Below are 26535 nucleotides of genomic sequence, written 5' to 3' on the forward strand. Positions count from 1 at the left end.
TTCTTCTTCTTGTACTGTATATTCTCAATTTCAAGACTGAATACAATGAAAAAGGCAACGTCAACTAAAGTATAATTTCAATTCAAATAACTTCTAAAATTGAATCCAACCTAAAATTTTAATGCTTATACAATTGTAAAATCCAACTTGAAACATAAAATTTACCATCCCACAACATCCACTCAAAGTAAACATCAAATCAAAAAGCATATATGTAAAATAAAATTTAAAAAGAAAAAGTAATGAACCAAAGTTAAATTAAGAAAACGAATGAAGAGTTAGCTAGGAGCCTAGGAAGATTAAGAGTATGTTTGGCAGAATATGAAGGTAGCCGTTAACTGTCAATAAGCTCTTAGTTGTAAGGATAAATAATTAGGTGTTAGTGTTCAGTCAAGTAGCGATTGATTATTGGGGTGGCAATTCGGGTTAGATTTCTAGTCAATTTCGGGTTATGTTTAGAAACTATCAAAAATAATGTAAAACATAATACTATCACGAAATATGAAATTTGGGTCAAATCGAATCGAATTTGAGTTGTTCAGTTTTGGGACATGTTCGGGTTTCTCTCAGTAACTTTGGGTTGGGTCAGGGATTTCCAACCCTAGTTGACCAGCTGTTACATATAAAAATCAATAATTTATTTTTAAAACTATAGATTAAATTTTCAACAGCTACTTCAAAAGCTAATGTTTCTAACTGAGAAAGGTTGAACAAAGATCAGTTATATACTTAGTATTTAAAACTCAAACTGAGAAAGACGAATGTTCCCATCCTATTACACTTCATCCCCCATATTTTCTTTTCTTACCTAATGTGTCACGTGTATGTCTGCTTACATTTTTTAAATGTTATGATATATTATATAATAACATTTATTTATTTATTTATAGAGGTGAAAATATTAAATCAATTATAGTATATAAATAGTGCAAAATCAAAGTGATGCATTTAAAAAAAACGAAGGCAGTAATACACTACATGAACCAAAGTGTCTTACCTCATTTTTTTCCAATTACACCAAAGTGTCTTACCTCTTTTTTTTCCAATTACAAATAACACTCAATATTCAAAATCACACAAACCAATAATAAAAACACCAATAGTAAGCACAGAAGCAGCATTAGCAAGATGTTTGGTGTTTGTAACAGTTGGCTGCTTCTGTGGATTACTATTGTCAATTGGGCTATTTAACCTTTGTTGTGGGCTAAGAGTTCGCATGGATTGGACTTCAGCAGGAGGCACCAACAAGGCAACAACTTTGTTTTGCTTATTTTACACAGTTTTGTGAGCCTAGACAACCCAAATACTTCAATTTTGTGCGTTGTACTTGGCAACAATTGGACCAGGCTCAGGCCTTTTGAGCAAGCTTTGGGAATGTGCTCTAGCTAGCTGCTATATTTTTTTTGGTTGCCGCATTGATATAGGCGAGATTTGATCCCACTTCTAATACATTAAACAATTAAGGCAGCTGACATCTACACATAATAATGAGTAGAAGTGATCAACAACGGCTTGGTCTGGTAGCTTGATTGGGCCACCTTGAAAAAATTGCGGGTTTAGACAATTTTAAAAACATGTTTTTAGTTCAAAGTTTGAAAAGTCTGTTTTGGCCCGTTAAGTAAGATACAAGTAATTTTTCGGTCCATCCATATGTAATGGACCAAATTATGAGAGGAAGTCATTGGAAAGTAGTCAAAGTGCTCATGGCAACCGAGACTGGCACATTACTTTATGTTCTTCGTCATAACTGGGCAACTAGCGACACTGGTCTTGAAGGCTTTGAGAGGCCAATTATTATGAGGAGAATGGGATTTGTGGGTTTTTGACATTGGATTCGGCTTTGTAGGGTTTGATGAAATTGTGAGAGGTTCGACTTTGGTACTTCGGGATTTGACTTGGACTATTGTGGCTTACTATAATGGTTCAAGGCCGGGGAGCGATGAAAGACCCTAGTGAGCCAACACCTCTCACAGACTTATCCAGCCCAGCTCCACAGATCATATTTGAGAGTAGATGGGGAAGGTAAGGGATCCCCCTACTCCCAAACATTTTGTAATTGGTGGGGTTCGAACTCGTGACCTCAAAGTCACAGGGTGAGTTTCCCACCAACTCCATCAAGCTACACCTGGTGTATATTTTCAAACTTGGAACGGAGTATCTCATATTGCGCACAATACAAGTAACTAAAAATTTAAACGTCAAAGTCACAAGATGAGTTCCCCACCAAATCCACCAAGCTAAATTTGTTGTATATTTTCAAACTTCGTACGGAGTATATCATATTGCGCACAATACAAGTAACTAAAAATTTAAATCTTAGGATATGGTACCTCTTGGACCGATTAGATACAAACAGTTTCTCATACGCTCCAGGATAGAAATTGGTTGATTTTTTTTATGCAAGTTGTACATTGAAAGTCAATGCACTACTTCCATAAGAAGCACTTCCAAAAAAAACAAAGGTAAATTGAATTGCGTACAACAGAGGTAACTCCAAAGTCCACACATTAGACTCTAATCCTTTGTTTTTGAGGGATGTAAAGACTAAGGATAGCTGTATTCCCCCCTTCCCCTTCCGTTACAATTATTTTGTTTGGAAAATATCAAAGACGGTAGTGAATGATTGATTCTTTAGCTAAAAATATACGTTGTAAAAATAAATACAACTTTAACCCTCTACTCCATGTCTCCATTATTATAGTTAAATAATATCCTTCTGTTCCTTCATAGTGCCCATTTTTCATTTCTTATTGGAATGGTTGAAATTGAAATATAAGAGTATATTTAATAATAAACCAATAAAGTGCAGCAATTTTTTTTTAATTTATTTATCTATTATTATTTTTTTTAAATAAGTAATTAACTCTTTTGTATTTATTGATTTAACAAAGGTCTGAAACTATCGATTAAAAATAGCCCTGCAACAACCAAGATTTTGTGAGAAATTATCTAATAAAAAAATATTATAAGAAACTACCTAATAAAAGGTAAAATATTGTAGAATATACCTTTGGCCGGTTTTTTTTTTCATTTGACCTAAGTTTTCGACGTTGACCCACCGCATCTCGTAGCGCAAAACTACCCCACCAACTCAGAGTATTCTCAAACCACTCCTGAAAAAAGCCTTAATACCTTGAAAGCTAGATTTTTGGGGTGTTTCGAGGTGGGTCAACGGCGGAAAGCTAGATTAATGATGGAAATCCGGTCAGAGGTGTATTTTACATCACTTTAGGCTTTACTAGGTAATTTTTTACAACACATTTTTATTGCGTAGATTCTCACAAAATCTTGACTTTTAATAGGTAGTTTTGAAAAAAAATCCTTTACAGAACTTAAAACAGGGTGGACAAAACACATATCCTTGACATCTGCCAACTTATGTCTTAGCATCCTTTAATAATGACTTTTAGTTACCTTTAAACAAATATAAATAAATAAAATCAATAATAAATGGAAATTTTTACATTTGCTACCATTAAAACACCGTGTTTCACATTTGCTACCTGTTATTTTTTATTTATTTATTTATTTTTTTTTACTTTACTACCACCTAAAACAGAGTTTGTTAAAAATCACCACCACTTAACAGAATCCATTAAGGTTTCGTTAAGTAGGGCCAATATTTCATTAAATAATAATTTAATTTATTAAAAAAAAAAAAACTTAAAACACAAAAATCCCCAGTCGCCTTCCCCTCCCCGCCAGCCACTTTCCCCCTCCTTTTGCCAGCGTCCAAACTTCCCCTGAAGCGGGCGAACCCCCAAACCACTACCACCACCACAACCACTGTAACCCCCAAACCCGGTGACGCCCCAGACCACCACTACCGACACCGCAAACCCACCGAAACCCACGAACCTAGACCACCACCACCACCACCTACACCACAAACCCACTAAAACCCACGAACATGGACCACCACCACCAAAACCACAAATCCAGACCACCACCACCACCCACAAACCCACGAACCCAGACGACCACCACTAACAAACCCACCGAAACCACCACCACCCACAAACCCACAAAAATCACCAAAACCACCCACAATCCCACTGAAACCCTTTAATTCAGACTACCCACAATCCCACGAAAATCACATCCATGAAATTAAAGCGACGAAAACAACCACGTGTTGCTTCCCTTCTTGCCGCAAAACCACCATAGCCACGACGACGGCGACGGCGTTGCTGCTAGTAGTGCTTGCCATAGTCGAAATCAAATGGAGGTTCAGATAAATGGAGATTTATAGGAGAGAGAAAGCGACAAGTTGGCTAGGGGAAGGGGGTCGATTTCGATGGAGGGAACGGGGAGGAAGGCCAATTTCGATGGGGGAAACGGGGTGAGGGGTCAATTCTGGTGGCTCGAAGGTGGTAATAGCTGGAGGGGTGGCTGAACGGTGGAGTGGACCACACTAATGGGTCGATTTCGATGGAGGGAACGGGGAGGAAGGCCAATTCCGATGGGGGAAACGGGGTGGGGGTCGATTCTGGTGGCTCGAAGGTGGTAATAGCCGGAGGGGTGGCTGAACGGTGGAGTGGACCACACTAAAGGAAATAGTAACAGAATAAGGCATGTGGTAGTGATTTTTAACAAACTATGTTTTAGGTGGTAGTAAAATCTGTTTTAGGTGGTAGTAAAGTAAAAAAATAAAATAAAATAAATAACAGGTAGCAAATGTGAAACATGTTGTTTTTAGTGGTAGCTAATGTCAAAATTTCCTAAATAATAAATAAATAAATGTTACATTGTAATCACGAACTATTGGATGCAGGGTGGTAGTAAAGTAATTTTTTTTAACAGGTAACAAATGTGAAACATGGTTTTTTCGTGGTAGCAAATGATAAAATTTCCTAAATAATAAATAAATAAATGTTACACTGTAATCACAAACTATTGAGTGCGACAGTCCGCATCCAATAGTTCGTGCAGATGACTGGTGGTTGGTAGCGATTGGTGGTCAATTTTGGGTTGTGGTTGGTAGCGATTGGTGGTCAATTTTGGGTTGTGGTTGGAGATGCGGATGACTGGTGGTTCTGGGCGGATTGCGGCGAGTCAGAGTGTAATTTGACCGCGATTCGCTGGTGCAGGTCATAGGGGAGGTGCAATTGCAGGTCGCGTCTGTTGTGGACGGTGGTTGTGACTGATTGGTGGCGGTTCTTTGCTTTTGGAGTTCGCTAGCTGATGGTAGCTAGTTGGGCGGCAGTTGAGGAGCATTGGCGGTGTTGTTGTTGGTTGGGCAATTGGGAAGCAGCGGTGTTGTTTTTGTTGGTTACTCATGTCTGTTGTTAATGAGAAATCCCTTTCCCATTTGAAATAGAGAGAAAGAAAGAGAGGAAGAGGAAATAAAAATATACTGTATTTTTAAAAAACATTTTAGCTAACAAATGACGCATATAAGCCATTAAAATGAACATATCAGTCAATTGATGTATGATATTATTAGTCAATATTAGGGACATATAAGACATTAATAAAAACGTATCAGTCAACACAAAGAACATATCAACCAACAAATGAAACATATCAGCCAACAAAAGGAACATATATTCCAACAAAAGATACATATCAGCCAATAATAGGAATTTATCAACCAACAAATGAAACATATGTATCAGCCAGCAAAAGGATGAAATCAGCAAACAAAAGCAACATGTAAGCCAATAAAATAGATACACCAGCCAACACAATGAAACATATAAGCTAACAATTAAAATAATATATCAGCCAACAAATAAAAGATATCAGCCAACTAAAGAAACATATCAGCCAATTAAAGAAACATATATATATATATAAAAAAAACATATCTGCAAACAAAAGGAATATAACCAACACAAAAACCATATTAGTCACAATTGAAACATATCAGACAAGTTTGTCGCACATAATTATGCGTGCGGCAGTCCACGCCCAATACTTGTTATTGGATTCGCGATCATGTCTCTTTACTAACTTTAGCCTCTTTCCCCATGAAAAAAAAACCAGCCTCTTTTATTTTCACAACTAAAAATATTTTGTTAAAATTTTATCCCGTAAATATTCCCGTCAAAATAATGCATTTAGAAGAAAACATAGGAATCAGTTCATACATACTACGTACATACATTGCTTATTTGTGAAACTAACTACACTTTTCCCCTAAATTCCTCAAATTACGTGCTCACCCTAGTTTATGATCAACATGAAATTGAGGGTGAAGAATCAATTCTTATAAAATAATAACAAACAAAAAAATATGCATGTTTAGCTAACATACATTTGTTCTTCAATGAGCGAGCCTATCATATACATACATACAATGATACAAATCAACTCGATATGATAATGAATATTATCAATTAACAAACCTACAATGCTTCCTAATCTCACCATTAAATCCAGTAAGTGGACTAATATTCCCCATTTTAATCATAGCAGCAGTAAAATCCTGAGCCAAAGCATAGTTACTCTTAGCATAAAGCCTAACCCAAGCATCTTGTGATCCACCATTGAGCAACTCCTGGTCAGAATGTAGTAGCCCTTGCCTAGCCATGAGGTTCCGAAAATAGCTATTGTCGAAATGGTTCGGGGAGTTCATGTCAAGAGGGGCTAAATTATCATCCCCTCCTACGGATGGACATGTGCTCATCCTGGCTGCGACAAAGCCGGCATTGATGGTGTTGGCCTCGTTGTAGATATGGGACCGGTACGATGAGCATCGTGCCATGCCGATGGTGTGGGCCCCGCTTAGGGCGGTCATGTCACGGGCGGTTAGGTTCTTGGAGGAAAACATGGAGATAAGGGTTGCAAGGTTGGCTGTTGGTGGTGGAAGGTTGGCATTTGCTGCGCTAAAGCTTGCAAAGCTTGCGTCTCTCCTTCCTAGTGGTACCTTCCATCTAGGACCACCCAACTATATTTACAATTTCAAAAATAATTATATTCAATTGCTTATAAAAATATTTATTGTATTAAGTTTATTCAAATAAAAATAAAAATATATATTGAGTAATGATATGCACAATAATAAGTTGCATCTAATCATTAATATACTTCGTAAATTGACATTAATTTTGGAATGTACGTATGAATTCATAAATATTACGTAAAATCAGCATAACGAATGTTATATATCGTATACTAATGCATATAAATATTTTTTCCACTTATCTCTTTGTACGTAGTATGTAAGAACTACAGGAGTCGCAGGACGCTATATACAATAATACAAGTATCATTTTATGTAATGAAAGCACTCCAATATTAATTCTACTACCTAATTCTATTGGCTTATATAGAAATAAATGTGTTTATTTTTTTGAATGGCAGAAATATTAGACTATATCTTTTTGCCTTATATAGAAATAAATGTTTTATAAAACCTCAACTTTGGTCAGTCTTTATAAAGTAATCTTGATATTTCTGCTAACTTATTAAAATTCCAAATTGTCCAAAATGTTGTACACAGAGTATTAATATTAGACTACATTTTCTTTTTTTTAAAAAAAAAAAAAAAAAAGATTAGACTATTTCTTATTACTTAAATTAAAAAAACATTTATGAATTAAAAAAAAAAAAGTTAACCACTTAGCTTATGGAGTCCTTCAAAAATAAATTATGGAGTATCCTTAAATAAGTTAAGGAGGAAATAAAAAATTTGGAAGTATATATTATTACCAATTAACATAATTCTCATTTAAAAAATGTTTATGTAATAAAACCACTTGAATGATGTGATGGGAAACAAAAAGAATGAATAAAATCAATCAATTAGTCATGTCAACACATCTTATCAACAAATTTTGTATCGACAAGTCTTATCATCAAATTATTTATTATGAACAGTTTAGATAATATGACAACTAAATCCGAATGTTAAAAATGATTGACAAATGGAGCTAAGTAGCAATCAAAATTACTTACCAAAACAACTCCATCTCGTGCAGCAAGAGCAAGAATGTCAGAACAAGAAACTGTATTCTTACATTTAGCTTCCACATTCTTTTTGATTATATCAATCAATTTAAAACCCTTCAATGAATTTTGATTTGCATAGGCATTCTTCTCTCCTTTGAAAGCTGGCGTATCTTCTAGTAACACCGACCCGTCACAACCCTAAAATTTATAACCAACAACCAATATTATTGTAAATTGTATAAATACATAAATGGTTCATGATAAAATGTGTGACCATAATCAAAATTTGTTACTCGTATTTATTTTCATGAGATAAACTTGATGTGAAATTGTGAATTAAATATCATCATATATACAACACATGTATTGAAGGGTATAATACTCACATTTACAAAGCAATCATGGAAGAACAAGCGAAGAATAGAGGCACCAATACGCGGTTCTCTAGCAACCGCTAGAGCCATTGTAGTACGTACAATGTTGTGAAGCTTCGGGCAACTTCTTGCGTAGAAATTCGGCGTAAGTTGAGCATTCATAATGTTGGCACATATAGGTAGCCATAGAAAAGATATTCTAGCTATGAAGTACATTGATGATGAACCCATCATATATTAATAAAGCTAGATAGATTACTAATTTTATTAAATTTGGAAAAGTTATTAATTACACTCTTCAACTTACTAGGAACATTGAAGTAGTTTCTATATTATAAATGTAGAGAAAATAGCTTTATATGGAAACTCTATATATAACAAGCACAGCTGGAGAAAAAAACTTTATTTCATGATCATATATAGATGGCAGCTTAAAGCATATCTCAAGCTTTATAATTTCCGTGATTCTTCTCTACAAGTATTATTTTATATACATGTATACAACATTTTTTTTATTACACATTCGGGTGTACTGTATGTCCCCAGTCCCCTAGTCATGTATCATTGGGATTGATGAGTTGAATTGAGCGAATGTATAAGTATCATTAAATGTACCTTCACATAACTAGATATACGCTCATCCGTATTATATTACGGGTTCAACTTTTTTTTTTTTTTTTTTTAAAATATTTTTTTTGGGGTTGAAGATAATAGGTGATGGTAACAAAAGGGACTTCAACCCAATAATAGTTTAAGGGAATTTTGAAGGGAACGGTTTATAATTCATGACAAATAAAATGGAAGAAAAAAACGAAGGGAATTAAATTAGAGAAAGCGAAAGAAATGGTGTATTTTAGTAGAGTATAGTAGTAAAAGACAGAATGCAAAGACGCGTATGTTTCCTGGAAACAATTGTTAGCCCTTTTTGTCTGTTTAATGGATTGTCGGCAATTTATGGTTTTATTACATATTGTTTTTTGCTAAAATTAATTCACGTGAAAGCTGTTATTGGAAGCCCTATTATATCTTGTCAATTTTTCATTGTTTTTCTCTTATTAAATTAATTTGTTATTTTATTTTGTGTGAAGGGGAGTAATTTGTTTGTTAGGAAAATATCATATTTTATAATTATTCATTGAAAGAAAGTGAATTATTTGTGTCATTTTACTCATTTATATTGATGAAAAATTATTTAGTAGTTGTTCTTATATAAAAATTAATTATTTTAATTTTTTGTTGTTGGAAAATTTCGTTTTCCTTAAATAATTGTTCAAATTGTATTCTGACAAGATTATTTTGTCATGGTTTGGAAGCATGTACTACGTGTAATATTTATTAGAACTTTCAGCTCTAAGATTTTACAAAAATCTTTATAGCTCGAAAATTATATGAGGCTATTGAATCTCTTTAATGAAGGATGCATTATAAGTCAACGAGGGAATGCATTGCATGTAAAGATGTCAAAATGAATTTTGAAACTTATTTATTTAATTGAAGTATTGAACCAACTTTAAATTGGTGCCTATTAAAGAATAAACTATTATGATGTATAATACAACCCTTAACCTGCTTGTATATATACAAAGTATATATTTTAGAACTCTACTCCATCTGTGCAAGTAAAAAGAAATTTTAAAGAAGTTTAAGTTTGAGAATTTACGACAAAATTAAATATATCAACATTGCTAATATAAACTCTGTCCGTACCTAAAATATTGTACCTTTGGTGATTTCATGCAGTGAAAAATAGTGAAAAGCAATAATTTGTTAATAAAAATAGTTGCTTTAAAACTTGGAGAAAAGTTACGGGTTACATTAGAAATAGATATGTATGAGGGAAAATTTGTTGAACCAAATTATTTTAATGTGGGAAATAATTTAAACCTAATCAATAAAGAAAAACGTCTAAAATAATACACGTAACCATTATTCAGAAATGAAGTGAGTAATCATATACAGACAATGCAGTCCATCCTTATTAGAGTTGCATTAATAGTATTCCAAGAATAAATTGAGAGTATTAATTTACTATCGAAAGAGTAATGTAAACTTATAATTGTACAAAAAGTATACAAAGTACGAGAATATTTGGGATCAAAAATAGTTGGCCAAAATGACGGCTAATATACTGGATCGGATAGGGAGTGTACATTTTGATCAGATGACATTTCGTTCTTTCCCATATTCTTTTCTTGATTTGTGTGAGAATTTAAGTTGAGCTTCGAATTCGATGCTCTACTACTAGTATATCACTTTTCACTACCATTTCTATGAGAAAAAGTAGAAGATACTTGTATTTAAATCCATTGAAATTATTGCATGGCTATATTTTGCTTGAAACTCGGCAATCTTACTCACTTCCCTATATTGTTAATAATTTTAAAATAAATAAAAAAAACCTTATAATAATGTCTAAATGGCAAAATATACTTGGTCACTAATTATATTATCAAGGGCAAAAGCTCCTTTTTAAAGACTAAAGCTAGAGTTAATTCTAATCGACCCTTTACACTTTTGACATGACATACCGTCTAAATTACTCCCACAGCAGTCTATGACAATTTTTGAGTTTGCCCCACCCGATTAATCAGAGTTTAGTTTTGACTACATTTGGATCCGACCGATGTTATATACTACCTGACTTATGATAGGTGAATATTTCAACTAGAGTATTTTACATCCAGTGAGGCTCGAACTCGAAACCAGCGACATCAAACTGCTACCACTTGAGTCAACTCTTGTTGGTTAATTATATACTTCCTCCGTTTTTTATTAGTTGACATCGTTTCTATTATCACGCTTGCCAATGTATTTTTTTAACGATTAATATCTCTAATATAACCATTGTAAAATTATAAAAAGATGATATTAATAAAATAACATCGAGTCGATTTAAACAACATCCTGCATGACTATATTTTATCGTATCTATAAATCATAAAATCAAGTCAAAGTGTAGTGTGCGAATAGTATAATAGTTAAACGGTGTCAACTAATAAAAAACAGAGAAATTAATTATAATTACAATAGAATTGTTGATTTTTAGTATAAATCATATACTCCATTGGTCTCCTAGTCCTATCAAACCTAAACTGCCAGAAATAAACAACTTAGAAACTGATTGTTTGAAATTGAAAATGAATCCAAAATTGAAACCGAACATATCAATATAATATCGATTTGTACAAACTCGTACTTGATATTGGACTGACCATAGGGAACTTGACTTTTATATCAAATCAATGGAATACATTTTAATCTATTAGTGCACTTGACCTATTTTAAAATCAACATTGTCTTGTCCAATAAAACTCGTCTAAAGTTGGCCCTTTTAAACCATCCATGACCCATTTAACTCAAAACGTTTACAACTTGTTATCATTTTAGCTACTAACCGTGCATTATAAGTTTATAACTAGTTATAAGAATAGTATAGTATTGTGAGACTAATTATTACTATGACTAGTATATTGTAATTGATCTGATTAAGTAATTGATAGTTATACACTCCCTGTCTTTCTCTAGTTATATCCCTCTTGTAAACCTTTATTAAGACTAGACGTCTTCCTCTAGTTACCGCGCATGCGTGTGTATGATCAACACATGCTCGATTTAGGTGAGAGTGATAAAGTATATAACATATTTGTGGATCCACTAACAGAGAGCATATGGTATGATGCATGCTTTTGCGGGTGTAGGTGTGGGTGTGATTGTTTTGTAATCTTCAATTACATCCACATTACTGTGCCCGTTACTGTATGACTATAGGTTGATTCGTTGATTGATAGTTTTTTTTTATAGGTAATGGGAAACTATTGAACTTCAGGATAGTGATAATTCACGATCATATCTTGACTCGGCTAAGAGTAATTCGTTTTAAAAGCTACCATTCCAATATCGATCGAGGAAGATTCATCTTTAGAATTTTATTCAACTAATATATGGTGTGAGAAAATTCAAGATTTCATGCACCTAAACAACAGGGAAAGTCGAAAGTGCTGGGCCAGGACCACTATGCTCTATGCTAAACAATAAACACACGGAAGCCCGGTATAGGTGGCTTTGTGGCCTGGTTGGCCTCATTACACATGTCCATTCCTCCCAATAATATTACAATTAGTCTTGATAAGCCTGTGAATTATTTGGGCAGCTCTAGTTGTAAGATTGTTTCAAATGCTGTTGTTAAAACCGTCCCCATATGTATTTACATAATACGGAGTACTAATTATTGATATGAGGGATTGTTGAAGTGGTTAGAGCATCCTTCCGATTATCGAGATATTAAGATCGATTCTCATCATATGCCCTTGTGGCCAGGGGCGAAGCCAGAAATTTAGGAACCGGGGGGCCGATTTTTATATAGATTTTTTTTAAGGGGAAAAAAAACTATTAAGAGATATTAGGAAAAAAAATGCAATTATTAGAAATTTTAAATACCAATGTCAAAACTTGATCATCATATATTTATATAGGTTTTTTAAGAAAAAAATACTAATAAAAAAAGATATTATAATAAAAAGTTAGTCGGAAAAATAGGAAAGAAATGGCTTTGAGAAGAAGTAGAAGAGATCACATTTTTTTCATTTGTATATATTTAAAAAAAAAAAAAAACCTTAAAATCAAAATATATTCATTTAAAATGATAGAAAGTAAAAAAAGCCAAAATAAACTATAGATGAAGTATTGATCCCTTGATATCATGCCAATTGCCAACAAAACATTATCATATCGTACTCAAACTAACTAATTTAAGCAGCCCAACTTTGCTTTTATTTTGAGCTAACATTTACATTTATCCATAAAACTTGTGGGTGCCAACAATTAAAAAAACTAGGCTACCATGATGGACCGGGGAGGCCGGGCCTCCACCGGCCCCTCACGTACCTCCGCCCCTGCTTGTGGCTCTCTAAAAGAGGCAAACCCAATTAAATATCTTATATTAACCAAAAATGTTTATATCACCAATTTTTCTTTCTCCTCCCCCTCACATGACATTATTTCCTTCTCTCTCCTCCATTCTCATTGCCATAATTTTTTTCTCTCTCCTCCCTTCTATGACCATGCTTAAGATCGACCACCTTCGCGGCTCTAAATTGGTGGCCGGCCGGCGGCCAAACAAAAGACACCCTAGTAGCAAATTATTAAAATTGGGTCATACTAATCCCTTAGGGAAAGGGATACGCTCGTGCCAGTGGTGTTCATCGCGGTGGTGAGACGGTCGAATGGTGGTGCTAATGCTCAGTGGGGGTCGGCTGGTGGTGCTAGTGATTGTGTGGTGGTCAGCTGGCGAAGCTAAGGGTTGTGCGGTGGTGCAGCAGGTGGTACTAGTGGTTGTGTGGTGGTGACAGAGGGGAGAGAAAAGGGGGTTGGCTACTAAAATACAAAATTACTCTTGATATGGCCGATAAATTTACAAAAGTAGCCTTGATATTAACAAGTTTTGTAAATATAGGATACTCCGTATTAACTTGTATTTTCTCTTTCTAAACACTTATAAAAAAAAAAAGTCAATTCAGCCACTCTTCACCTCAACCTGTTATACCTTTATTCCTCAAATTTTGTTGTTTCCCTCCACTTCTTATTTTTACTAGAGTGTACCCGTGCAAAATGCACGGGTTATATATCACATAGTAAGATATTAAAATAAATACAATGTAGGAAGTTTTTTTTAAAGGAAAATTGTGGAACTTATGCTAGTGTGTTTTCTGTGCGCTGCAATACCGTAGGGTTACTGGTATAAAAATGGAGTAACCTGTATTATTATATTGAAATGGTAAATTCTTATTATACTTTTTGAGTAACCTTGAAATAACAAAGTAACCCCTAAAACACTGACAGCATAACCCCTATATTATTAAATAAGTAAGCTCTATATTCGTAATGGGTTAACCATTATAACACTAACCGAGTAATTTTATAAAGTGGCCAGCTAAAACTTAGTGAACTTATGGGGGCCTATATTATTTTTAAAAATAAATAAAAATGCCTATAATTTTAAGATTGAAGTTTTCAAGAGTTGGGTTGATACAAAATTTAAAAATGAAACATGAAGTTATAATATAAATTCCTTCCAATATTGTATTATAAAAAATTAGTGTGTGTATTTAATTTGTAATATTAAGTAAAGTGAGTAGTTCCCTCAAAAATTTTAAAATAAAGTGGATAATTTATATACTAAATTTTTTATAAGATGAAAAAACATAATAAATATGCTTGTAATTGAAATGTTAAAAACTGTGCAATTATATATGGAGATATATATTGTATTGTAAAATAGTAAAAGTGAAAGTGATTAATTTATATTTTTATCTAAAATTTAGAGAAGTGGAAGTTATTGACAACCCAAAAAAAAAAAAAAAAAAAATTGCACCAAATTACAAGATTGGGGTTTTGGAGTGATGTGGTTGAGTGTTGGAAAAAAACTCTTCAATTATATATTAGATTTATTATTTTTTTTTTAAAAAAATTCATAATAACTTCCAATAAGTCCATTATTTTTCATTTAATTTGCATGTTCGATATATCTACTGCATTAGTATTTTTTCTTATTAAACGTTACTCCTTGTTGCTGACAAAAAGCAAAACCTTCTCTTATTAGATGTTTTTATTAGATGTTTTTATAGTGGTCGTTTGAAATTTGACTACCATATTTTTTTAATGATTAAACAAAATTACCGATTTATATTTTTTACATTATAATATAAACAGAAATAGGCTTTTAACATCTACAATGCAAATATAATTAAATTTTTTTTTGTACAAAAGTCCTCCTAGATGACACTATATTCATTAAAAAAAGTCATACGGCATATAATTGACAATTGAAGCTAATAAAACAGATTTAACAAAATCAAACAAGAATTAATCAGGAAAGTGCGAAGAATCCAAATACATAAATATAACAATTCGGCATATTCTTGATTTCTTGTCTCATATAACTTTTTGAGTGAATCTGCGTCGCATCATAATTTTATAGGGAAGAAAAATACTTGTGACGGTTTTGTAACCAGAATCCAAGCAATAATCAATCATAGCCCCGCAAAACTGGAGAACCTATCAAACACAAATAAAATCTAGTCTTTTGAAAACTGTCTTTCGAAGGAAATTGGAATGCCTCGTCTTTTGAAGGAGATAAACCCTTTCTTTTGAGGGAGACATTATTATTATTATTTTTTTGACGGAGACATTATTATTATAAACTAAGAAACAAATAAACTTACAAGAAACAAGAATTTGGGCTTTCCAGCGGTTAAATCCGATGGAAGCCTCTTCAAAATTAACAATGAGAGCTTGGGTTTAGGATAGAGAAAAGAGGGAGGCTAGGCTTTTTTTTTTTTTTTTTTTTTTTTTTTTTTTTTTCTAAAAAAAAGTTTCGATTTGGGATAAATTACATAATTTTTTTTTGAGAAATTATAAAATAAAAATAAAAATTAAATTACACAGAGGAAACTAAAAATTTAGATAAATAAGAAAATTGGTTTTTTTTTTTAAATTTTTTTGATAGGAATTGAAGAAGAATATTATCGTTTATAAATAGTCATACGACATCTATAATAATAATAAAGATCTCTAAACCACAGATTTAGAATAACTTCTACAATCAAAATCACACAAACTCTTCACCCTCGCCACGTGTCTCTCTAAACACCAAAAAAAAAAAAAAATCGTACTAACTACTTTTGCATATAGGGCATAGCTCACACTCCACCGCTTCAAATTTGACATGAGTAGTGATATTCGATGTCTTTGCATCTTTCCAAGTAGAGACCTTCACAATTTACCTGACGTGCGTTTTGATCGTAGAGTTGATGACGAACCCTAAACCCATATGAATCCAACTCACCTTCTCAATTTTTATTTAAAATTCTCATTTATAAATGAGATTTATAATCCTAGAAAATTGGGAAAACTCAAAAAAAATTGGGATAGAGTCTCACAAACAGAGAGAACAAAATAAAGAAAAATAGTCGGAAACATTCTAATAATTTCCGAAGAAATTAGACTATTTTCGGCCTAAACGACCAAGAAAACTAAAACCCTAAAAAAAGGAGGCGAGAGAAGAGAAAAAAGATAAAAGAGGGAGCTGTTTCTCATTGTTTGTTACTTGTATATGTGTGAAAGAAAAATGATTAAACCTTGATAAATAACAAAAATGTTGATGATATCATTTTATACCAGAAAATAATTCAATGTTTTCATCCCACATATGCACCTATTAATATATAGTCCCTTATATATTGCAGTAGTACGCCATGCTATCTTCAAATTCTATTTGTTAAATTGAAATAATTTTTATTAATTAAACTGAAATTAATCTATATTATAATTGTAGAGTAGATTTTCCAACTTGTAACCACAATACTCCAAAACCCAATCTCTCAATTCTCATTCACTCCTTTTTTTTTTTTTTTTTTTGCCATATAAATAACTTCCACCTGCCTTTTTTTTTTTAAAAAAAAAATAAAAACCCTCCAAAAAAATTTCCACTATTATTTTTCCTAATAACACACACTACCCCAAAAAACTACCTACGTTCTCCATTTTTTTTAGAAACACCAATATTACAATAATTGCACATTTTTTTTTCAAAATTACGTGCACTTTTTTTAAATAATATCGCCATCATAAGTTCCATTTTTTTTCCTTTTTAAAAATTTTTCTAATTGTTTATTTATATTTTTTTACATCAGCTAACTACCTTATTATTAATTCAATAATCATCGGAAAAAAATATATACATAATGTTTTTTGTGCGACAACATGTTTTTTTTTTCTCCGACAAGCCAGCAGTGGCACTGGAATAACCCATTATAATATTGACGGAGTAACCCCGTATAACACAAAACGCACAACCCTTATAAAACTGGCGGGATAATAATTATAACATTGAACGAGTAACCCTTAAAATATTGACTGAATAATCCCTATAACATTGACAAAATAACTTCCATAATAGCTAGCTACACGGTGTATTCAGCCACATAAAAGAGCAAGTTAATATATCACAAACAACTTCACGTATTTAAAATATATTTTTGTTATTAGATCTTTGTAATATCTTTCTATAAAATATATATCCCGTGCATTTTACACGGGTATACTCTAGTTTTAAATATAATTTAAGAGTTTTTTTTTTAAATTTTTTTTTTATTATTTTTTTTTGAAAAAAAATAACATAACCACCATTTTCACTCATAACTACCCATATCACCCAATTAAATCTAGCCCTCTATTTAAAAAAAAAAAAAAAAAAAAAACCACCCTTTAATAACTATCACTTCTACCATTTTTTTTCTCTTAAATATATATGCTACATATATTCCGTGCATGAGCACGGGTACACTCTAGTTTTATCGAATTGAAATGATTGTAGTAACTGATCAAAACTATTTTATTGTTTCTCTATTATGTTTGTTTTATTAAAATAACCGATTTTTACTAATTTAAACTTATTTATTAAAATAAAATTATTTTTGTTGAACTAGACAAATATTACAAAACTAAATTCTTTTATTGAATTGAAATTATTTTTTACTAAATATAATTATGTCAAGGTTATTTATAAATGCGTTGGAGACCATAAGAATTTAAGAAATAAGCGAAGCTAACGAAATAACTTCACGATAATAATTCTAATTTATTATGATATTTATATTTCATATGAATATATGATGAACATGTGTAGCTGCATACGACCGTTTACATAATTCAAGGTTACAAATCGTAAGCAAATATCCACCTTTGATGACATACATGATAATAACTTCCTACAGTCTACGTACAGGTCCATTTTGAACCTTATTATTATTAATTATCAATTTGAAAGAATAATTAATTAATTAATTACCCTACAATTTGTTCTAATCTCTCCATTTGATCCAGTAAGAGGACTAATATTCCCCATCTTAACCATTGCATTAGCAAAATCATTAGCAAAAGCCCGAAAATTGTTGCTATATAACCTAACCAATGAATCTTGTGACCCACCATTGAATAACTCCTGGTCCGAGTGCATAAGCCCACGCCTAACCAATAGGTCTTGGAAGTAACCATTGTCGAACCGATTAGGTGATAGGATGTCGAGTGGGGCTAGGTTGTTGTCGCCTGTACCGGAGGCAGGTCCGGGACATGTTCTCTTACGCAAGGTGGCAAAGTTAGGGTTAATGTTGGTTTCGTTGTAGATGTGTGTCCGGAAGCTGGAGCATCGAGCTTGGCCGATAGTGTGGGCCCCAGAGAGGGCGGTCATGTCACGGGCGTTTAGGCCTTGGGCGGCGAATAAGGAGATCAACGAGCTAAGGCTGGCCGTGGGTGGTGGGAGGTTGGAATTGGCGGTACTTTGGCTAGCTGTTCTTGCATCCCTTCTTCCTAATGGTACCGTCCATGAAGGGCCTCCCAACTGCATGATCAATAATCATACATAATTATTATTAATCATACATAATTATTATGGGATGATTTAATAAATAGTGTTACAATTTATTATTAAACATAATGGCAATGTTTTTTTTTTTTTTTTTTTTTTTTTTTTTTTTTTTTTTTTTTAATTCTAGTGCGATCATATATGTAAACTTAAATTATTGTTGGAGTATTATTGTTAGTTTTGAATAATAATTTGTAGAATTTGTTATATATACCCGGGTGTACCGTACACCCAACTAATCTAAGATTAGTCTTTGTTATTCATTTGATGATAAAATGAAAAACAATCATCAAAATGAGAACAAATACTCATTGGTGTACTGTACACCCAGGATACATAACAAGTTCTGAATAATTTGATTTGTAATTTGTAGTTTGTCATATGTGAACAATAATAAGAAACTTTGATGTAATTGATGTAACGAGTATGTGATTGATCGGACACATGCATGTGTATTGGTGGGTCATTATTATATATTAATATGGTGTAATGTGACTAAATTGTTAAGTAAAGAGACTTCGATTTGAAGCTTCAGTGTCGGTTAAATGGGAAAATGGTTTGTATTCTTAAATGTGCCTTCATAATCACTAAAAAAAAAATGTTTATTAAGCAAAAAAATGCAATAATTAAGTGGTTCATAATGGTGATATAATATACTGTACCAAGATGATGCAAATCTTAATCCGAAAAGTAAGAAAACACAAGGATAGTTGTCTAAGCTCGATTTCCTAAGGCTAAGCCAGGCCACCAAGAAATTATATCACAAATAAAGACTAGATTAACCTTGTTTAAAGAGTTTTTTTTGTTTTATTTTTTTTTTAATTGGTGAAATTGGTTAAAGAGTTATGTGTGTGAAAATAAAAAATAAAAAAAATACTTGTTTATAATTGAGTAGTCATAAACTTTAAAATTTTCATGTAAATTAAAGAGGGTACTCGTACTTATCAATGTATGATACTTGAATTATTGTATATACTACGTATGCTTCTTGTATCCTTGCCTTTTTACTAGGTAATTTGAATTTTTCAATAATATGAACACTAATAATTATTGCTTACCAAGAGCACCCCCTCCCGAGCTGCAAGTGCTAAGATATCAGCACATGAAACAATTCCACTACAAGCTGCTTCTACATTTGATTTTACAGTATCGATAACCTCGAAGCCTCTAATTGAGTTTTGATTCGGAAATGCATTCTTTTCTCCGGTGAAGGAAGCCGTATCATCAAGAAGTACAGATGCATCACAACCCTAAATACCAAGAGAAAAAGCAAATTAGAAATATATACATACAACGATAATTTTGAAATTAAAATCTAAATAACTACCATTCTTAGATAATTAGTTAAATACTCACGTTTACAAAACAATCATGGAAGAACAATCGAAGTATAGAAGCTCCCATACGTGGTTCTCTAGATATAGCTTGTCTCATTGCATTACGTACTATACCTTGGAGATTAGGGCATGTACTAGAGTAAAAAGAAGGTGAAAGTTGCGCATTAGTAGCACATGCAAAGAGAAAAATGACAGAGAAAATCGCAAAAAATTGGATCACTATAGAAGCCATGAGTAGCTTAATAATCGAAAATGAGCCAAAGATATCGAAAATGAAATCTTTGTTATATATTGCAAGCTAAGTATTGATGCAAAATAGATTATGGTAAGCGTAGTATATATAGTAGATCGAGCTTGGTGCATAGCCATGAACTAACGTGCATGGGAGAATAGTAGTAGTGTTAAGCTATATATTGACGTAACGTCAAAGATTTCAGCTAAACGCGTTTACTTTGAATTTTTAGAGATTATTTCTACGGTCAGTTGACGTGGATGGAATTTTTGAATAATGATGTAATACAATTGCTAAAAAGACAAATTCAGTTTCCGGCTTAAATTGACTACTATGAAATCGTATAATATATCCTTCTTTTTAGAAAATAATATGCATATTATTACATAATAATTATATAAAGATAAGGGTTTAAAGTGTCGTTTAGTAGTAGTATAGGAGATAAGATTTAGAGAAAGATTGACTTTGTTTCTGTATCATAACAATGAAGTTTTCATTCATGTCCTGCTGTTTTTCAAGTGGCAATAGTAAGTGGTCCATAAAAGGGTGAGACACCATGTGTTGTAGTTCTTGTAAACTATTAACATAATCACAATATTTGTGTATGATCGTCAAGTACAATAATTATTATTTTAAACTCGAATGTACCATCTATACAAACAATAAGTAGTATACTTACACACTTACATTAATATATAGATATCAACCTATTAAAAAACAATGTATAGTGAAATACACTTCTTTTTTTTACATATTATTAATAACCTTAATTATAAAATTTACTTCGATAAACTGTAATTAAATTTATTATTTTCTTATGAAAAGCAAGGTAATAGTACAATGTAATACTTGGTCATTATAGAAATATAGTGATCAATATGAGAGTTTCTCATAAAAGATTGGTAAGAAAGAGAGTATTTAAGCGAGATTTTATAAAATAATTTGGTCTAGTTAAAAAAAATGGACAAACTTAAGAAGTGTAAATTTACGAAATCAAGAGAGGAAGCTTTAATATTAGGTGTAGACAATGAATTATACATTGTTTGATGGCACATAAATAACGTTATGGAATTTGAATGGGATTCGTATTAAATAGTGATATTTAAGCAGATGTTATCAAGAAGTGTACAAAACTTAAAAATTCTAAAATCAAGGAAAATCGATGAAAAAAAAAATTGTTACTGAGTATTAATTATAGAGAGAATTTACGAGGAAAAATATAAGTAAGTAGTTATTGATTTAGTATTAGATATAGATATAAGATGGCCGTAGAACAATAAAGAACTTAGATTATTAAGTTTTTAACTAAAACGAACATTTCACATATTTTTACTCTGTATGACCAGCTAGAGCTAAAAAAAATCATTTGAAGAAAAGCACACTAGATATTATTGAATCATGCAAATTAATTAAGAGTTCAAAACTAACAATAGTTTAATATATGAAGGGATGTAAATAAATTAAGTATTATTTAATAATAATTTTGAAATAATAGTGTCAAACTTTTGAGGGTTTCAAAAAATAATTGTCATAAAATATTTTGGTGGCTTTTTTATACTTTCACAAAATCACCACATAGGCACATAAACCAAATATATAGTACGTATTAAAAATAGCAAGTCTACCACCCAAACCAAATGTGTAAATACACGTCAATACAATTTATCTACAAGAGCTAACTCCTTTGCGCGCGTAGGCCACCCTAGTCATATAAAACATCACTTTTAGACTAGGAAATCATATAAATCATTAAAACCTTTTTCTCTTTTATGGGTAATCAAACCCTAAGTCATTAATTAAAGAGTAGGGGGTATTATTAAATTCTGGCATTATATTGAGGGCTTTAAACTAATCAAAAACATAATTAGACCATGAATTAATGAATAACAACTAACAACCTAGCATCAATCCCTAACCGACCAATTATATATACAAAATCCCCAATTTCTAGGTTTTATAATTTGAGGTTTTTGATAAAATATAAAGCTGAAATTTATATTAATAAATTAACAACATCAAAATCCCAAAATCAATACTAAACATATAATAAAAGTCATGTCTTTACATCAATAATCAATAAAATTAAGGAAAAATTGTCACCATTAATCCCAACTTTTCCTCGTCCGCCAATATTAATCCCAACTTTTGTTTATTCCCTATCACTCCCAACTTTATACCATATTACTTTTTATCACCCCCATATGACTTGAAACCGGTTGAAGAGGTACACATTGCTATCTTGGTATTACTTATACACATGTCGCAACCTGGTTGGTTAAAAAGTAAAAAATAAATTTAAAAAATAAATAAATTTAAAGATTTAAAAAAAAAAGAAAAAAAAAACCAAAACCATCTAACGACGGTCTGCACCCACCCACGGCCAGTCAACACCCTTACCTCGGAGCACCGACCACCGCCCAGACCTCCTTTCATGCCCTGGTGTCGGCTCCACGGCCACCACCCACCCTCCCCTACTCATTCACTCTCCACGGCCACAACCACACCAAATCAGCAGCCCCATCATCTCTCTTCTTTTGCGCACCAAAAACTAGAAAAGAAAAGGGGGCGAAATTCGACGGTGAAAGGGGCAGAATTAAACAGGGAAGAGATGGGTGGGAGAAAACGGCTTGGAAAGGGGCGGAAACGGCGGAGAAGGGGGCAAAAACGACGAGGGAACTGGGGAAGGGAGAAGGTCGGTGGTCAGGATTAGCAGTCGGCTGCCATCTGGCTGAAACGACAGGAGATTTCTCCCTGCCGGCGACAGAAATGGCTTCCGCCTGCTTTAAATGACTGGGGCGCCGCTACCAGAGGTGGCAGGGATGCCACATGCTGTTGGTTAAGGGTTACCTTTTTTTATTTAATTTTTGTTATATTTTAATTTTGTTTTTATTTATTATTTTTAAAAAAAATTGTTTAGACCTATCACGTGTGGACACGTGTCTAGGTAACCTGCTACATCACATTAGATGACCTATTGGGGGTGATAAAAATTAATAGGGTATAAATTTGGGAGTGATAGGGAATAAACGAAAGTTAGGATTAGTATTGGCGGACGAGGAAACGTTGGGATTAATTGTGGTAATTTTTCCTAGAATTAATTGTGGGAATAAAAGAGTTTTTTTATACACAAAGCGCAAAAGAGGAGAGAGAAGGAAAAGATGGACGCTAGCTAGGCTACCGGCGCTGCATGCTACTACCACCAATGGTGGTGGTGGCGACGGTGGTGTTGGCCGGCGTGAGGAGGAAGAAAAGAGAGGAGAGTGCGCGGGAAAAATAGGGGCAAAGAAGAAGAAAAATAAGGAGAAAAACGAGATGGAAAATAAAGAGAAAATCTTTGAACTTTTGTGTAGTCTGACGATTATGAAACTTGTGTGGAAATCCTTGAGGTTTTAAGGTATTTTTACTACCCTTTTAAAAATAAAACTTATCTTTACAACTTTGCTATTACTAATTCCTACCCCCCCCCCCCAAATTTTCACTTAGGCCAACGTATTGGACCTCTAAATTCCCAATAAGTTGGTCTACGCACTCCTTTAAATAAGATTGACCCAATTGAAAATACTTTTGTTGCCTCAATTCATGATCTATTTATTTTATGCACACTTACAGTTTATTTAAATAAATAAGTTATTTTTAAAATTAAATTTATCATTTTAATAAATAAAATAATTAATTTATATATGTAAAAATATAATAAAAATATGGAGTATTACACTATTAGTGTTAGGAATTGGCCACAAGTCAAGTTTGGTTCTAGCTTTTTTGTTTTTTCTATATATATATATATTTTTTTTTTTTTTTTTTTGTGATTCCTAAACCTGTTATTATAATTTCTAGGTTTCTCCATTTTTATAAAAAAGTATCACTTTTTATTAATGAAAGTTTCAATTTAAAAATGCATTAATAACACTTTTACTTAATAAATTATCTCAACCTCTCTAGCTCCTATCAAATGGTTCCTCTTAAGGGGATAGGGTGGGGGGCTAGGGGTTTTTTGGGGGTGGGGGTGGGGATGGGGGTGGGAAGGGTGGGGATTGGGAATGGTTTTGATTTTTTTTTTTTTGACCAATTTAATTTTTTGACATTTAATTGCAACATCTGGTATTTAACAAAAAAAGGTAAAAATTTTTTACTAGGTCACCGGTCATTTATTAGCCCGTTGAAACTAAACGCCCCCCCCCCCAATTGGGATTAGTTTCCTTAGGAAAATTATAAGAATTAATTTTCGAAATTGAAAAATGAATTTCAAAAAAAGAAATATTCCATAACTTTTAATTACATTTGACATCAAAAAATAAATCAGAAAGAAAGCTTGCATGGATATTAAATCAATTAGTGTGCGCCACCTTTTTTTTTTAAACAAAATAAATACATGCAGTATCAATTAAAAATAAAAGTCTTGTGTAATTTATAAATGAATTTCTTAAGCTTGTTAAATATATGAACAAAGCTCGAACAACATCATGTTCGACTCGTTAATGTTCATAAATAGCTCGTTTTAGTCCATTTATAAGTTTTTTCACGCCCAATCAAAAATCGGAAAATTTATTTATGTATTATTCATATATACTGGTATAAAGTATTAATTATTTCATCATGTAAAGGTATGAAAACTTCGTCATTACCTTTTTCTATGGAAAAAAATATAAATATCTTATGTAAAATTAAATGGATGTGTTAAAAAAAAACATTTTTTTAATGATTAATTAGAGCTTGTTTATTTAATCAAGCCCGATTTAAACTCGTTTAAGCTCGAACTTAATTAAACTCGAAATGTAAATGAGTATTTTCGTGAGCAAGGCTTGAACACGCCAAATTCTTAACGAGCCCTGCTCGAAAAAGATTTTTAAAAGCTTGTTGAAGCTTGAGATAGTTCGAACACGGATTTATTTTTATCAAGCTTAGCTTAAACATACTAAAACTCGGCTTGACTCGGATCGTTTTCAGCCCTACTTATATTTCTGAGCTCTCTATACCAAAATTAAATAAACATGATAGACACGAACTCATTTTCTTATGACTTTGTCAATGTAGACACTTGCTCCCTGGATCAGAGTTTCTTCCCTTCGGTGGACGACACATTATCATTTAATTGGTTAGTAGTTCGTAATGTCATTCATTAATTATTAATGAATCTTTTTCTTGCAGCCACAATTAATAAAGGAAAAGGTACTACATGCACAATTTGGTTTTTGATCGATATATATCACTAATTTGTCAAACTAAATGAAAGAGATGTCATAAAATTATACTAATACATATAATTTGTGTGTATTATCATTAATGAATCGGCACACCTATAGCTATCAAGTTTATCAAATGGGCTATTTTTTATTTCCTTTTTTATTTTTCAATTTTTGTATTCCTCATTTCCATTTTATTGTTTGCTAATTCAGACAATTACAAATAAGCATAATATTTACTTTTGGATATGATACACCAAATCACTGTTCATGAATTACTAAGGGAGTAATAACTAATTCAACGGTTAAACCCTAAGTTAATTTAACTTGGTAGAAAAATTATTTAAATAATAGTGTTGCAATTAAAGGACGATATATAAGATTGTAAATAAGAAGAGCAACCACGAATGAGTATAAATAAACAGTCTCTTCGTAAATACAAATTTTTTTCTTTTTGAGTAATAATAATAACATATGAAGTATAATTTTTATATTAAAAAAAAGCATTGTAAATACATTTTTTTTTCTTTCTAAATAATAATAATAACATATGAAGTATAATTTTTTATATCATCATATATAAAAAGGCATTACAAGTTTTTTGTTAAAAAAAAAACTTTGAATTAATTGATGATATGTTTAATGAAAAAAATTATATTAAATATATTAATGAGAGCAGACATATTAATGAGGGTAAGTAAATACACATTTTTGTACATATTTTGAGGGTATATTTGGTAGCATACTATTTCTAAGAGTTGTCTTCTATTTTTTGTAAGGTAGTGAATTTGTTAAAAAAAACTTTAAATTAATTGATGATATTGTTTAATGAAAAAAAAATTAAATATATTAATAAGAGTAAAAAAAAAGTAAACACACATATTTGTACATATTTTTGAGGGTATATTTGGTAGCACACTATTCCTAAGATTTATCTTCTACTTTTTATGACGTATGGATGGATGGAAATAAGTATGCTGGAATTTTTTTTAAGTCATGAAAATTAAGTCTTTTGAAATGATTTGAAGTACCACTTAAAGAAAAGATATTATGGCTTTATGTCATTAAAAGGGGTTGATTAGTATGGTTTAAA

At 32.0% G+C, this 26535-nt stretch overlaps 2 protein-coding genes across 2 annotated transcripts; both read right to left on the bottom strand.

Annotated features, from left to right (window-relative positions):
• Positions 1-6042: 6042 nt before the first annotated feature.
• LOC110719130 (peroxidase P7-like) lies at positions 6043-9159 on the bottom strand. The gene is made up of 3 exons (XM_021898036.1): positions 8283-9159; positions 7903-8094; positions 6043-6892 (listed from the first exon to the last, which is right to left on the bottom strand). Exons 1-3 carry the CDS (start codon positions 8502-8504, stop codon positions 6338-6340), a joined length of 969 nt encoding a protein of 322 aa, XP_021753728.1. The 5' UTR covers positions 8505-9159; the 3' UTR covers positions 6043-6337.
• Positions 9160-17897: 8738 nt separating this feature from the next.
• On the bottom strand, positions 17898-20417 carry LOC110719131 (peroxidase P7-like). Its single transcript, XM_021898037.1, has 3 exons — positions 20047-20417; positions 19749-19940; positions 17898-18666 (listed from the first exon to the last, which is right to left on the bottom strand). The coding sequence occupies exons 1-3, from the start codon at positions 20257-20259 to the stop codon at positions 18106-18108; spliced, it is 966 nt and encodes a 321-aa protein (XP_021753729.1). The 5' UTR covers positions 20260-20417; the 3' UTR covers positions 17898-18105.
• Positions 20418-26535: the final 6118 nt, after the last annotated feature.

The sequence above is a fragment of the Chenopodium quinoa genome, unplaced genomic scaffold (genome assembly GCF_001683475.1).
Source record: "Chenopodium quinoa cultivar QQ74 unplaced genomic scaffold, ASM168347v1, whole genome shotgun sequence".
In the NCBI taxonomy this organism is placed as follows: Eukaryota; Viridiplantae; Streptophyta; class Magnoliopsida; order Caryophyllales; family Amaranthaceae; genus Chenopodium; species Chenopodium quinoa.